Below are 15,770 nucleotides of genomic sequence, written 5' to 3' on the forward strand. Positions count from 1 at the left end.
TAAGGATTACTCCCTTTTAAAATACTCATTACCACCTTTCATTTGATACCCATATCGTACAAACACATTCTAGAGTCACCCCTGGCCCACCCTAATGGCGATATCTCGAAAAGGCGTCAACCTATAGACCTAATGCCCACTCCCTCTTAAAATGCTCAGTAACACCTTTCGTTTGATACCCATATCGTACAAACATTCTAGAGTCACCCCTGGCCCACCCTAATGGCGATATCTCGAAAAGGCGTCCACCTATAGAACTAAGGATTACTCCCTTTTAAAATACTCATTACCACCTTTCATTTGATACCCATATCGTACAAACACATACTAGAGTCACCCCTGTCCCACCCTAATGGCGATATCTCGAAAAGGCGTCCACCTATAGACCTAATGCCCACTCCCTCTTAAAATGTCCAGTAACACCTTTCGTTTGATACCCATATCGTACAAATATTCTAGAGTCACCCCTGGCCCACCCTAATGGCGATATCTCGAAAAGGCGTCCACCTATAGACCTAATGCCCACTCCCTCTTAAAATGTCCAGTAACACCTTTCGTTTGATACCCATATCGTACAAATATTCTAGAGTCACCCCTGGCCCACCCTAATGGCGATATCTCGAAAAGGCGTCCACCTATAGAACTAAGGATTACTCCCTTTTAAAATACTCATTACCACCTTTCATTTGATACCCATATCGTACAAACACATACTAGAGTCACCCCTGTCCCACCCTAATGGCGATATCTCGAAAAGGCGTCCACCTATAGACCTAATGCCCACTCCCTCTTAAAATGCTCAGTAACACCTTTCGTTTGATACCCATATCGTACAAACATTCTAGAGTCACCCCTGTCCCACCCTAATGGCGATATCTCGAAAAGGCGTCCACCTATAGACCTAATGTCCACTCCCTCTTAAAATTCTCAGTAACACCTTTCGTTTGATACCCATATCGTACAAACATTCTAGAGTCACCCCTGGCCCACTCTAATGGCGATATCTCGAAAAGGCGTTCACCTATAGACCTAATGCATACTCCCTCTTAAAATGCTCAGTAACACCTTTCGTTTGATACCCATATCGTACAAACATTCTAGAGTCACACCTGGCCCACCCTAATGGCGATATCTCGAAAAGGCGTCCACCTATAGACCTAATTCCCACTCCCTCTTAAAATCGTCAGTAACACCTTTCGTTTAATACCCATATCGTACAAATATTCTAGAGTCACCCTTGGTCCACCTTTATGGCGATATCTCGAAAAGGCGTCCACCTATAGAACTAAGGATTACTCCCTTTTAAAATACTCATTACCACCTTTCATTTGATACCCATATCGTACAAACACATTCTAGAGTCACCCTGGCCCACCCTAATGGCGATAACTCGAAAAGGCGTCCACCTATAGAAATAATGCCCACTCCCTCTTAAAATGCTCAGTAACACCTTTCGTTTGATACCCATATCGTACAATTATTCTAGAGTCACCCTTGGTCCACCTTTATGGCGATATCTCGAAAAGGCGTCCACCTATAGAACTAAGGATTACTCCCTTTTAAAATACTCATTACCACCTTTCATTTGATACCCATATCGTACAAACACATTCTAGAGTCACCCCTGGCCCACCCTAATGGCGATATCTCGAAAAGGCGTCCACCTATAGACCTAATGCCCACTCCCTCTTAAAATGCTCAGTAACACTTTTCGTTTGATACCCATATCGTACAAACATTCTAGAGTCACCCCTGGCCCACCCTAATGACGATATCTCGAAAAGGCGTCCACCTATAGACCTAATGCCCACTCCCTCTTAAAATGCTCAGTAACATCTTTCATTTGATTCCCATATCGTACAAACACATTCTAGAGACACCCCTGATCCACCTTTATGGCGATATCTCGAAACGGCGTCCACCTATGAAACTAAGGATCAGTCCTTTTCAAAATACTCATTAACAGCTTTCATTTGATACCCATATCGTACAAACATATTCTAGAGTCACCCCTGGTCCACCTTTATGGCGATTTCTCGAAAAGGCGTTCACCTATAGAACTAAAGCCCATTCCCTTTTAAAATACTCATTACCACCTTTCATTTGATACCCATATCGTACAAACACATTCTAGAGTCACCTCTGGTCCACCTTAATGGGGACATCTCGAAAAGGCGTCCACCGATAGACCTAAGGCCCACTCCCTCTTAAAATGCTCAGTAACACCTTTCATTTGATACCCATATCGTACAAATAAATTCTATAGTCAGCCCTGGTCCACCTTTATGGCGATATCCCTAAATGGCGTCCATCCATAGAACTATGGCCTACTCTCTCTTAAAATACTCTTTAATACCTTCCATTTGATACACATGTCATACAACCACATTCCAGGGTTACCCCAGGTTCATTTTCCTTATTTTGTCTCCATAGCTCTCAACTGAGTATGTAATGTTCGGTTACACCCGAACTTAGCCTTCCTTACTTGTTTTAACATAATTCTGGAGAAGATATTTCTAGCAGCAGAACTAAACCGATGGTACAATCTTGTAAGAGCGCCATCTGCGGGCTTATGCTGACGATATTAGAATATTAGAATAATTCTTGCCAACCTACTTTGGTCTGAGTAGGCGATTGAGGAGTAAATTCCTCCCTCGACGAACAAAACTCACGCTTTACAAGTAGCTCATCATACCTATCCTTATATATGGCTTGGAATCATGGCCGGTGGAGGAATATAACATGGCTCTTGTAGTGCTCGAGAGAAACATTCTTTGGAAGTTTTAAGGTCCTGTCCGTGATTCCGATGCCGAATATCGAAGAAGGTATGATGATGAGCTGTATGAGCTTTACGCAGATATGAAGATAGTGCAGCGAATTGAAACCCAAAGGCTTCGCTGTCTAGGTCGTGTTACGCGAATGGGCAAAAACGCTCCGGCCAAGAAAGTATCTCAGTCAACATCGTAGATTGGAAGCAAAAGAAGGGCGAGACCTCCACTGAGTTGGGAGAGGCAGGGAGAGGAAGACTTGACCACCCATTTGGCGTCAGTTGTCGCGAAACAGGGATAGCTGGCGTGACTTGTTACAAAACGGCTAAAATCGCGGTTAAGTGCCAATGAATGATGATGATGGTGTTTTCCAAATCACTTCCGAGGGGCGACCGAGTTTAGAAAACGTTTTTTTCTATTTAGAAAAACTTGTTTCTAATTTTCGGTATGGTAGGCCTACCACCACTACCCGATGACGATATACCTCTAAGAACACCTAGGCTGAGCTTCGCTTCTAATTTACATCATGAACTCAATATTTGTAATTGATCGTTCATAAAAAGTAATCTGCAACGCTAATTTTCCGCTATTCAATAATTAAAACTTATGAACCTATTTCATCTTTTTGATCAAATCTTAAACTCACAGGTAGCTTAACTACAGCGTTCATTTGGTTAAACCCCTCATTAATTCGTTCCACGTCACTAAGTTATAGGCCAGAGAAGACGACACACAGCAGTTATAGTGGTATTGGTGACGAAAACCCAAAACAACAGCAACAATGGATCTCATAACATTTCAAACAAAGTGAGAGACCAGTAGCCGTGTGAACCGGGCATTTATTGTATCTAAGCTGTAAGCTTCAGCGGTGACGGTGCGGTGCATAACACCCACACTTTGCTTGTTTACTTTTTCCTTCTCTTCCGGTTTTTTTAATTGTTTTGATTTTAAATCAAAATCAGTAGCTCACGATTTCTGCAATAATGTTTACGCCGCAACCGCCGCTCGAGTCTATCGAATGTTAAATTTTTTCCGCTGATGAGTTTGTGAAAAAAGGTGAAATGTGTTTGTACTTGTCGCCTCGTACGTGTTTAGAATAAAATTCTTAAATGCCCAAGTATAAATGTGCTGGATCTTACAATCGGACAAATCAGTTTCGCAAATAATTGACAAGTGCTCAGTAGACAAATATAAAGAACGCATACGGATTTTAAGGATTTTAAGGTTTTAAGTGCATAGCAAATATTCGAATTTTAGAACGCAGTATTTTAAAGACAGTTCGTTTATTCACTAAGTTCGCTCGACGCGCGCCATGAAACGTTTAGTGATTTGTTTACTTTTAGTGGGTATATGTCATGCCACGCCCACATTACATAAGCTGAAAGAATTTAAGAAGTCATTGCTGTTTGGGGGCGGTGGTGGTGGCTGTGGCGGTGGCGGTGGCTGTGGTGGTGGTTATGGGGGTCATGGCGGAGGTTATGGTGGTTACAGTGGAGGTGGTGGTGGACACGGTGGTTATGGTGCACCAAATATACAAGTGTATGCTGTGAAACAAGTACCTGTTTATACCAGTGGTGGATATGGCGGAGGCAACCAAGGCGGCTATGGTGGTGGATGTGGGAGCGGTGGTTGTGGTGGAGGCTACAAACCCAATTATGGTGGCGGCGCTCCACAGTACGGTGGTGGTGGCGGTTATGGTGGCGCTGGCGCATTTTCATCTAGCAGCGCGAACAGTTATGCTGGGAGCAGTAGTTTTGGTGGTAATGGTGGTTATGGCGGTTATGGTGGTCATCCTGGTGGCGGTGGTAGTGGAGTTTGCCATACATGCGGTGGTGGCGGTGGCGGTGGCGGTGGCGGCGGTTACGGTGGTAGTGGTGCATATGCTGGTGCACAATCGTCAGCTAGCGCGCACGCTGGATCATGGCGTTAAAGAAAAGTGCCAAAATTATATTTTTAAATATCTTCTGTGACTTGATATACAAAAAACTGCGTGTTTAACTTTACTCTTTAGTCAAGCAAAATTTTTATGATTTATGAATATTTTATAAAAATAAAATGAATTTTTTAATTCATCCAATTTGAAAAAAAGACGTGATTACTACCTACATTCTGCACAATATTAGGAGCAGCGCTTTTTATAACATCTGTATTCTAATTGATACTGATATTATTGGCCTGAACAAACGTGATGTGAGTTCTGCGTACTTAGGATTTGATAAAGTTGAAAAAAGTGGGTCTTGCGGTAAGTGAGGACAAAACTGTCATCCAAGAAAGAATCGGTGCATTCTTACCTTGGCAGCCACGTCACTGTTGACGGATATAAATTGGACACTCTGAAGGATTTCTTCTATTTTGGAAACAGCGTTAACAACAAAAACAATTTTAGCTTAAAAATAAAACGGAGGATAACTCGAGACAAGAAGTGCTACCTTGGACTGAGTAGGTCCTCTCGACGAACAAGCATCACGCTCTACAAATCGCTTATCACACCTGTTCTGATGTTTGACTCGAAACGAGTGACGCAACAACAAACCTATCTTCCACAATTTAGCGCTTTTGATCTATGCCAATGATCCAGCTATTGCCTAAGGCAATTCTTCCACTCTAAAATTCGAATTTGAATCAAAAGGCATAAATTGCTCACAAGAAAAAGTGAAAATGCTAATCCAGAAGAGTAGTGCTCTAGGAGATGCTCTTATGCTGCGCAATCTATATATGGTTCATCAAAAAGACACTCACAGGATATGTTGTGTTGTGCAATACTTACGTATCGCACACTTAGATAAATAGGGAGCTAACTCAAAAATCTGCAATTTCGACGGTATGAATACCTTCGGGCTTTCCAATTTAATACCTACCAAACTGTTAACTCGATTTACAAATACCTTCACAAATCAGCAAAAAAAGAATTTGTAAAAAGTAAAGTAAATAGCATTGGCGCCTGCGGTCGAGGCTGTCAGTTTTTCGCGTTTTCTTAACATAGCAATTTTTTGAGTTGATCTCTGTTTTTATTTAGTTCTGCGCTATGTGCTGTCTTTTAAGGTGATAATGTTCCCCAAAACCTTTCGAATTTCTGTCTTATTATCCGTGACGAAAGAGTGCCATTATGGCTGTTATAATGCTCCTATGTAGCACTACTTAGCTAGCAATTTTCATATCCAGGCAGCCATTTAACCAGCGAGACATTGTGACTCATAGGCACGGTTATTCAGTACAAGTTCAACTCAGTTTGTCAGTTAAACTACGCTTAAACTTATTCTGCAGTTTTTCAGTCTACTTTAATTAAAGTTTAAGCTCAGCGTATGCGGCCGATCTGGTAGATTTAAACCTATTAGTTATTTGCAGTCGTTCGCAATAGCGTCGGGTATACCCAACAAGCAATTGGGGTTGAGTATTATTAGAGCTAGTATTTACAACAAGCATACTTCTAAAATCTAAAGAAATGTTTCAAATTAGTGGCTCAATTTCAGAGTCTTAGCCTTCTCAGAAAAACTGGTATGTATAAGATTGCATTAAACGCATCTATATGAAAAACTTCATTCTGGCTGGGCCATTACTTGTAAACCTCATACAATGTACAAACCCATCTTCAATAAAGTCGTATCTTATGCAGCCGGCTAAAAATGTTTATTTATTTAATTATTTATTTATTTATTTATTTATTTATTATTCATTCAGTCTAAAAAGTACAGGCTTTCTTACAGACTAGTTAAAAATAGAAAAGAGTGCAAGCTTAAACTTATATAAGCTATTATTAAAATTAAGAACACTGCTATATCGATTTGCTAGATGTATAGTCTTGGATATAGGCTCATTCATAGCATAGTTCGTTCTATGAGTTGCTTCGATAAATAGTCTATTATTCCGCAGATAACGTGGAGGAACATACGGAATGAATAAGCTGGATACGTCGCAATAGTTGATGTTACAGTTTATAACATTATAGGCAAACCTGAGTGAGAAACAAGTTCTTCTGTCACACAAAGCCTGAAGACCGAGCAATTTCCGCCTGCTAGTGTACGATGGGAGACCATCGGGCCAATGAAGCAAACGCAATGCAATTTTTGTAAAAATTTGTTGAACTCTCTCAATTTTGTGAGAGTAAGCTTCATAAAATGGATTCCATATTATTGAGCAGTATTCCAGACGACTTCTTACCAATGAGGTATAAAGTGCCTTCAACGTCATAGGGTCCTTAAAATCTTTTGTGTTACGTGTAATAAATCCAACCATTGCTAAAGACTTCGAGACAATGAAATCAATGTGACTTGAAAAGGAAAGTTTATGGTCAAAAATCACACCCAGATCTTTAATTTCATGACAGCGATTCAGAGATCTGTCATTTAGTGTATAATTAAAATATGTTGCGGTTGTCTTTTTATAATATGAAATAACACAACATTTGTTTGTGTTTAGGAGCAAGTTATTGTTTGAGCACCATTCGGCGAAAGAATTGAGATCGGATTGTAAGTTTAAGTGGTCGGAAGTATCACGGACTCTTAGAAAAAGCTTGACGTCATCTGCAAATATTAAACATTTAGCGAACTTGAATTGCTGAGGCAGATCATTGATAAAAATTAGGAATAGTAGAGGACCGCAATGGGTACCCTAAGGGATTCCTGACCAGGCGTTGATAAGCAAGGATGACCTATCGGCTCCAATTGACACATATAGGATTCTGTTTTCCAAAAAAAATTGAGAAGAATTTTAACAGGTTACCATTGATACCGTACATCGCCAGCTTGTGTAGCAGTATAGAATGATCGACCAAACGCTTTAGAGAAGTCCGTAACAATAACATCAAGTTGCTCTTGGCTCAAAAGCACCGACAATTTGATTGGTGAGTAAAGCTATATTGGTGGAGGTGGACCTTCCAGGAAAGAATCCATGCTGGCACTCAACTATAGCATTACCGATGTAATCGAATAATTTATCATGCAATATATGATCGACTACTTTTGCCAGAGTACTCTGCTTAACAATCGGTCTATAGTTGCATATATCATTGCGGCTACCAGATTTATATACGGGATTTATGGAGCATTATTTCCATGAGTCTAAAAAACTTCCATTGCTCAGGCGTTCTCGAAAGAGAAGCGCCAGAGGCTCTGCAATGGTGTTCGAACATATTTTAAAGAATAACGGAGAAAATCCTCAAAATCTGATTTTGTGCTACTTGGCAGCTTAGAGATCGACAGCAGAACATCATATGCAGTAATATCAAAGGAGAAATTTGAGATTGGTACCCAGAGTGAAATACCGGAATTGGTGAAGAGGTAAACTTTGAATATACCTTCTGAAATAATTTGGCAAACAAGTTACACGTATATTGCGTATTGCTGGAGACTTCGTCATCATACTCCATGGTCATGGGGAAGCCATTAGTCTGTCTCTTGGAATTTATAACCGACCAAAAACTAGACGGATTTGTTTTCAATTTCGATTCAAGTTTAATCATATATTGCTTGAACAAAAACTTATTAAGAAAATCAAATTGCCTTTTAAGTGTAATGTAATTAGGTCGATAAGTTTCATTAGAGCTATTATTTCTATATCTTTTGAAGGCTTTATTTTTTCTATTTTTAATATTATTAAGTTTTGCATTATACCAGGGTAGTCTCTTACTAGAACTATTACGTTTTAAAGGTATGAATCTCGAAATGGCTGATAAAAGTATTTCCTTGAAAATTCCGTAAGAAGACTCTGGCTCATTGGAGGAGTTCAAGAAAATGCAATCAGTGGCTAAGAAAAACTGATTTATAGCCACGCGGTCGGACTTAAAATAGTTATACTCCAACGTAGATTTAGCCTGTTTTTTATCAAAATTATAAAACTCGAAATTTATAGCCAAGGCACTGTGGTGTATGCTATTTTCCAAAATTGGAAATAGACATTCTCCACATGAAATTTTTAGGTCTGCAGATCCAAATATTAGATCAAGGAATTTGCAATTCCTATTAGTATTAGTATTGTATTGTTTTAGCCCATGTGAGAACAAGGTGCTTACAACTAGCATATCGATATCGGATCTAATATTTTTGGGTAAAGTATTGCAATCTCTTGACCAAGAAATATTACTTAAATTAAAATCACTTAAGTATATAATTTCATCAGATGAATTACAGTTATTGATAACATAATTTAAGATCGCGGGTTCGAATCGAATGGTTATAGCAGCGGCGCCTAAATGTTGCCGATGAAGGAATTCAGCAGTTCCCGAAATGGATCTATACAACGAGCTTTGGCAGTTGTCTAAATTTTTTCTTTCTTCTATTCTAATTTAAAAATGTTTTCAATTAAGAAAAAATTTATCATAACAATAATAATGATAAAAAAATTATTGTTAGGCCTTGAGCTCGATTCGAACCCGCGATCTTACAAATCAGTAGGCCGATATAACAACAAAAATTGTTAACATAATTTAAATTATTTATATGCTTCTGATAGATAGCTAAGTCACTACTTGGTGAAATATAGGACAGTAAAAAAATAATATTTTTATTACCAGTAAACTTAACGCTTATACAAATTTGTTCCACGTCACCATTATTATAATCAATAACAATTTACTTACTACATAAGTCAGCCCTGACCGCAATGGGAACACCGCCACCCCTTTCGAGGCAGTGGCGTTTGGACAACGATCTTTGCGAAATATATAGTAATAATTGTCGAAAAATTCGCTGGATGAAAATTTTTCGGTTAGCCAGGTCTCTGTTAATACAATTAGATCGTATTCATGTGATATTATATTACGATATAATTGTAATGATTTCGTATGCATACCACTCACATTATGATAATAGAGCACATAATTTGCTCTTGAATCAATAAGAGAATTAATATTAACGTTAGATTCTACACCTAAGACTTCAGGGAATCTACTTTCCGGCGGAACCGAAAAGGGCAAACAGTCACCCCAGCAGGCAGTTTGAGCATTTTACTACACCAAGATTCTGGAATGCCAAGTTTGAATGTAATTCGCCTTAGTGATTCAATGGCAGTACCTTTTTTAACAAGTCCGTGGCAAGATACGAGCTCTCTTTGTATACCAGAATGTTTACATAAATAATCGACAATGTTATCAGTCGCACTGTTGTTGTAACTAAAAATAAAATTTTAGGCAGAAGAGATATGAGCTATGGATTTTGGTTGGCATTTACTTATTAAATAATTTGGCTCTAAACTTTTTTTCTAACTTATCTGTCCGTAAACACGATAACTTGAGTTAATTTTGAGGTATCTTAATGAAATTTGGTATGTAAGTTCCTGGGCACTCATCCCAGATCGCTCTTTAAAATAAACGAAATCGGACTATAACCGCGCCCACTTTTTCGATATCGAAAAACCGAAAAAGTACGATAACTCATTACCAAAGACGGATGAAGCGATGAAATTTGGTAGGTGGTTTGACCTTATGACGCAGAATAGAAAATTAGTAACATTTTGGACAGTGGGCGTGGCACCGCCGACTTTTAAAAGAAGGTAATCTAAAGGGTTTTCAAGCTCTAATTTAGCAGTCGTTGAAGATATCATGATGCAATTTGGATGACGGATGACGAAAACGCCCACTTCTAAAAAAAAAAATTTTTTTTAAGTCAGATTTCAACAAAAGTTGAATATCTTTACAGTATATAAGTAAATTATGTCAAAATTCAACTCCAGTAATTATATGGTGCAACAAAATACAAAAATAAAAGAACATTTCAAAATTGGCGTGGCTCCGCCCTTTTTCATTTCATTTGTCTAGAATACTTTTAATGCCACAAGTCGAACAAAAATTTACCAATCTTTGTGAAATTTGGTAAGGAAATAGCTTTTATGACGGTAACTGTTTTCTGTGAAAATGGGCGAAATCGGTTGAAGCCACGCCTAGTTTTTATACACAGTCGACCGTCTGTCCTTCCGCTCGGCCGTTAACTTGAGCAAAAATCGATATATCTTTACTAAACTTAGTTCGCGTACCTATCTGAACTCACTTTATCTTGGTATTAAAAATGAGCGAAAACCGACTATGACCACGCCCACTTTTTCGATATCGAAAATTTTGAAAAATGAAAAAAATGCCATAATTCTATAAAAACAAAAAAAAAAATTCTATACCAAATACGAAAAAAGGGATGAAACATGGTGATTGGATTAGTTTTTTGACGCAAAATATAACTTTAGAAAAGACTGTAAAATGGGTGTGACACCTACCATATTAAGTAGAAGAAAATGAAAAAGTTCTGCAGGGCGAAATCAAAAGCCCTTGAAATCTTGGCCGGAATACTGTTCGTGGTATTACATATATAAATAAATTAGCGGTACCCAACAGATGATGTTCTGGGTCACACTGGTCCACATTTTGGGCGATATCTCGAAAACGCCTTCACACTAAGGGCCACTCCCTTTTAAAACCCTCATTAATACCTTTAATTTGATACCCATATCGCACAAACACATTATAGAGTCACCCCTGGTCCACCTTTATGGCGATATCTCGAAAAGGCGTCCACCTATAGAACTAAGGCCCACTTCCTTTTAAATACTCTTTAATACATTCCATTTGATACCCATGTCATACAAACAAGTCCCAGGGTTACCCTAGCTTCATTTTTCTATATGGTAATTTTCCCTTATTTTGGCTCTCAACTGAGTATGTAATGTTCGGTTGCACCCGAACTTAGACTTCCTTACTTGTTTTGTTTTACAAACAAACTACAAGGTGCGCGTTACGATTATAAATAATAACCTCTCTTTGCGCATGCCTAAATGCATATGAATTCAATGCTTACCATAAACTAATCGTTTTGACATTACTCATGGTCAGATGGGCTTAGTTTCCATAAGTATTTATGACAGCATACTTTCGTCTTCATTTGACGACATTGAACTTAAGTGACCCTTAAAAAGTTGCTTGCATAAAAGATTAAAGATGATTCAGCAAATGTTTTATACAAAAAATGGAAAACCAGTTAAAGCTTTCTAAATAAACCATATACTAACTTCCGTTGATGTTTATATGAAAACTTTCGAGCTTTAAGCTGGTTTTTAACTAGAATTAGCTAAAACTTTGATAACAACGCAAACTTTCAGATGCGCAGAGCGAGTCCTACTGGTATGTTTTGTAAGTTTTAAAACAACAAAGTTTTAAGCTCTAAGTGCAAAGAAATTGTTTGCTATGTTTTCTTTTCTAATTAAATGCTGTGAGATGAAGAGTTATAAGCTGAGCTCCTGCGTCGCTGGACTGGCGGTCCAGAATTAAAGCTTATTCATTATTATACATGCCTGTTATATCTTGAATATTATTATTATTTATTGGCGCTTAACATCCCAGGCGATTTGGGCCATCTCCAGTAGGGCGTATCAGAAATGCTTTCTTAAAGTTAACCTCATGACAATTGACTAATGGAGTCCACGACTTACCTCAGCAATTTTACCGAAAACAATACTACAAAACTATACTTCATGTGTCTCTTTCGCCAAAGACGGATGATATTAGGAATAGATTCTGGAAATGTACATGTTTTTGTTGTTGGTGTAGCGTTAAAGATACTCCTCGAAGGTTTTGGCAAGTGCTACCGTTGTTGATAGTACTTTACCGGATATAGATCTAGTAGGTTCCGATAACAAGCACCATTAAGGTGCTACCGTTGTTGATAGTACTTTACCGGATATAGATCTAGTAGGTTCCGATAACAAGCACCATTAAGGTATAAGCCCGAACATCTCGGGACCGATTTAATATGACAAAATTGAACCTTCTACGCCATCCCGCCCCCACCCCTAGTTCTATGAGAAACTAGGTAACACCAAAACCTCGGCTAAGGTAGGTGAGTTTGAAAAGAGGATTGGAGAAGCTATAAATTGCGCTGGCATCCCCTTGAAAGGCTTGTGCCACGCAACTCCTCGAATTAATTGGGTATTTTAGTCACCTCTTACGACAGGCATACCTGCCGTGGATATATTCCAACTCCCCTATCCCGCTGGGGGTGGGGAAGTGCATCGCCGTACAATGTTCCCGTCTAAATTAAGCTCTAACTGCTGCCCAACTTCTGCTCTGCTTCCCAAAAATATGAAGTCGATATTGTACAGTACCACCAACCCTAAGCCTAACTGAGCGAAATTTTTTTATTTGGCCCCAAATTTTTTACTTGCATCTTTACTCACGGTATGCTCTAGAAGAGGTAATGCAGAGTGTAAGTGAATTGTAATATGTGGGAGTGTTGGATGAAAGGAAAGGAAAATAAAGGCAAAAAAAAAGAAGAAAAAGTACAGCGGAAACCGGTCGGCGTGTTTTCGAAGTGTTAAAAGTTTTTTTTATCAATAACCATCACTATCAACAATTTTTTATCGACTGATTATTGGCGTGCTAGCCATGCTTTGTCAACTGCGCGTTAGTGATGAAATATTGACGAGTTATAGATTGGTTATCGAACTGTCATAATTTTGTTGTCGATAGCAAACGTTGTTGATGAGTAATCGGTGCAACAGATTATCATATATATCGATGAGTTTTCGATTTTTTTTATTGAAAATATATCGACATTTGTTTGCCATCTTATCGGAGAGCTACCGATTTGTTGTCGATGAGTTATCTGCGTGTTATCGATTTGTTATGGACGAGTTATCAATTTGTAATCGATTCGATATCGACGTGTTTGTTTGTTATCGTCAATTCAACTCTATTTTGGTTTCTAATCAAACAGATACAGATAACAATTGAAATAGGATCCCCAAATGATCCCTTAATAGTCCAGGCAATATTCTGAAAAGATCCTATACGAGACCCAGAGAGCACAAAATAACTCCGTCCTCTTGGCAAATACTACAAGCTTTCTAGGACTTAAGCCACTTGCTGCCTCTAGATCTGACAGCTGTATAACTCCTAATAGCTGGAATCTTAGCCTGGCAAGCGCAGGGCACAAGCACAGAACGTGCTCGATCGTTTCCTCCTCCATCCCGCACTTCCTACATCTGCTATCACTGACCAAGCCTAATTTAAAGGCATGTGATGCCAGAAGGCAGTGTCCAGTCAGAATACCCATCATGAGTCAAAACCACTCTATCTGAGCATAAATTCAATACATTTTGACATGCAATACGACTTTCATGAAAAAAAAACTCCGAGATAGGGCGATCAGTACGTGTGCTCCAAATTTATCTGGGTGATGAGGGAGAATCATCAACTATAGCTCGCGGAGAGAGAATTTGAAAATAGGTTAGTGGAAACCTGTAGAGCAAATAATTTGGGCGTAGTATTAGGTAGGGAACGATGAAACGAGGAGCGCCCTGGCCAACATAATCAATAGAAATGAGTTTGCAGCCAACTCCGAATAAAATATGGCCTTTTTAAATTTATTTAATCAGATTTTATCATAAATGCATACTAAAGCACAGTTTTTGAGCCAATTCGTGACTTTCAGTCGTGTACTGTTCATCGTTTGGCACAGACCAACCACATTCACCTGCCAAGCTGCATCTACCATTCACCGTTTATCATTAAACGCACGCCAGTAAAGGGTTAACCTCTCACCATAGCTTAACTTTACCGATTCTACGATTGTTTCTTCTACCATGAACCAACTTTGTTATCTACGGCTCATCTCCTCAACGACTTGACTATATCTTCTTTATTATGGCAAAAAATAATCAGTTTCTTCAAACTTATCTTCAAACATTTAATTCGTAATTTTAGGAGTCAAACACATTTGCTAAGAAATACTTTCCTATATGGTGTACACTAAAAGATTATTAAATTATTTCCACCAACCTGTAGATTTACTAGCATGGCCGCCACCATATCCTCCCAAATGGCCATATCCAGCACCACCATTGCCAGCCCAACCGCCAGCACTGGCACTTGCACTTGAACTTGCACTGCTGTATGCGGAACCTTTACCGTTACCATAACCACTATTTCCATCACCACCGCTACCGTAACCACCGCTACCATATCCGCCAAGCCCAACACCGCCTTGCCAACCTCCATGACCACCACCGAGACCACTTCCAAATCCAGAACCGCCTTGCCAACCGCCATTACCACTACTCAGTGTACTTCCAAGTCCAGAGCCGCCTTGCCAAACACCATGACCACCACCCAATCCACTGCCATGACCAGCACCACCTCCATATGAGCCTAGTCCACCACCACTACCATAGGAGCTGCCGTACTTTGAGCTGCTGCTATGCGAAATTCCGCCACCATATCCACCACCGAAACCGCCACCAAGACCGCTGCCTGCAGTATTTTGCCAACCACCTCCATGACCCCCACCTCCATAGTTTACAGCAGGCGCAGCATGTGCAAAGCTACCACTTCCTTTTCCAAAACCGCCACCATAGTGACCACCTCCGCCATAGCCACCAATAGATGGTCGTACAAATCCACTAGAACTACCATAACTAGAAGCACCAGCGTATACATTACCGCCACCATGTCCTCCATGCCCACCACCTCCACCGCCACGTGGCAAATAACCTCCTCCGGCACTTACGGCAGCTAATGAGGCTAAAATGTAGACGAAAATCTGGAGAGTAGAGAAATATTTTAAATTAGCCTTTGTGTATTTATTTCTTTAATTTTTACTGAAACTCACTTTCATTGTACTACTTCATTAAATATCTTGACTATTGAAGCTCTGTAGAGTTATTGGTGTCAAATTTTAGAACTCTAACCGTTTTTATAGAAGAACAATCTTTCAATGTTGTACTAATGATGTTCTTTGTATGATAATTCGCCAAGTATAAGTCAATCCGTGAAGCAAAAACAACAACAAATATGTAGTACAAGTAATCATGTCTGCAGTTAATCCATAACAAATTTAATTTTACGTTCTGCAATATTCGATTTCCTTATGCCGAGCGTCTAATTATTAACTCAATCCAGTGGTGGCTATTTTTGGGCACGGTCTTTTGTTTTCTTCTTTTACTAACTTCGCACAGAAATTTTTATTCTGGTTAATTAATGGTATTTTCTATGATGAAGTCTTTTATGCCCAATGAACAACAGAAATA

At 39.1% G+C, this 15,770-nt stretch overlaps 2 protein-coding genes across 2 annotated transcripts; one reads left to right on the forward strand and one right to left on the reverse strand.

The window, feature by feature from the left end:
• The first annotated feature begins 3,839 nt into the window (after window positions 1–3,839).
• On the forward strand, window positions 3,840–4,871 carry LOC137248253 (ctenidin-1-like). Its single transcript, XM_067779130.1, has one exon. It carries the CDS (start codon window positions 4,081–4,083, stop codon window positions 4,696–4,698), a length of 618 nt encoding a protein of 205 aa, XP_067635231.1. The 5' UTR covers window positions 3,840–4,080; the 3' UTR covers window positions 4,699–4,871.
• A 4,876-nt stretch (window positions 4,872–9,747) lies between these two features.
• On the reverse strand, window positions 9,748–15,467 carry LOC137248254 (uncharacterized). Its single transcript, XM_067779131.1, has 3 exons — window positions 15,353–15,467; window positions 14,524–15,283; window positions 9,748–9,873 (listed from the first exon to the last, which is right to left on the reverse strand). The coding sequence occupies exons 1-3, from the start codon at window positions 15,356–15,358 to the stop codon at window positions 9,755–9,757; spliced, it is 885 nt and encodes a 294-aa protein (XP_067635232.1). The 5' UTR covers window positions 15,359–15,467; the 3' UTR covers window positions 9,748–9,754.
• Between the last annotated feature and the right edge of the window lie 303 nt (window positions 15,468–15,770).

The sequence above is a fragment of the Eurosta solidaginis genome, chromosome 4 (assembly GCF_040869045.1).
Source record: "Eurosta solidaginis isolate ZX-2024a chromosome 4, ASM4086904v1, whole genome shotgun sequence".
Taxonomy (NCBI): Eukaryota; Metazoa; Arthropoda; class Insecta; order Diptera; family Tephritidae; genus Eurosta; species Eurosta solidaginis.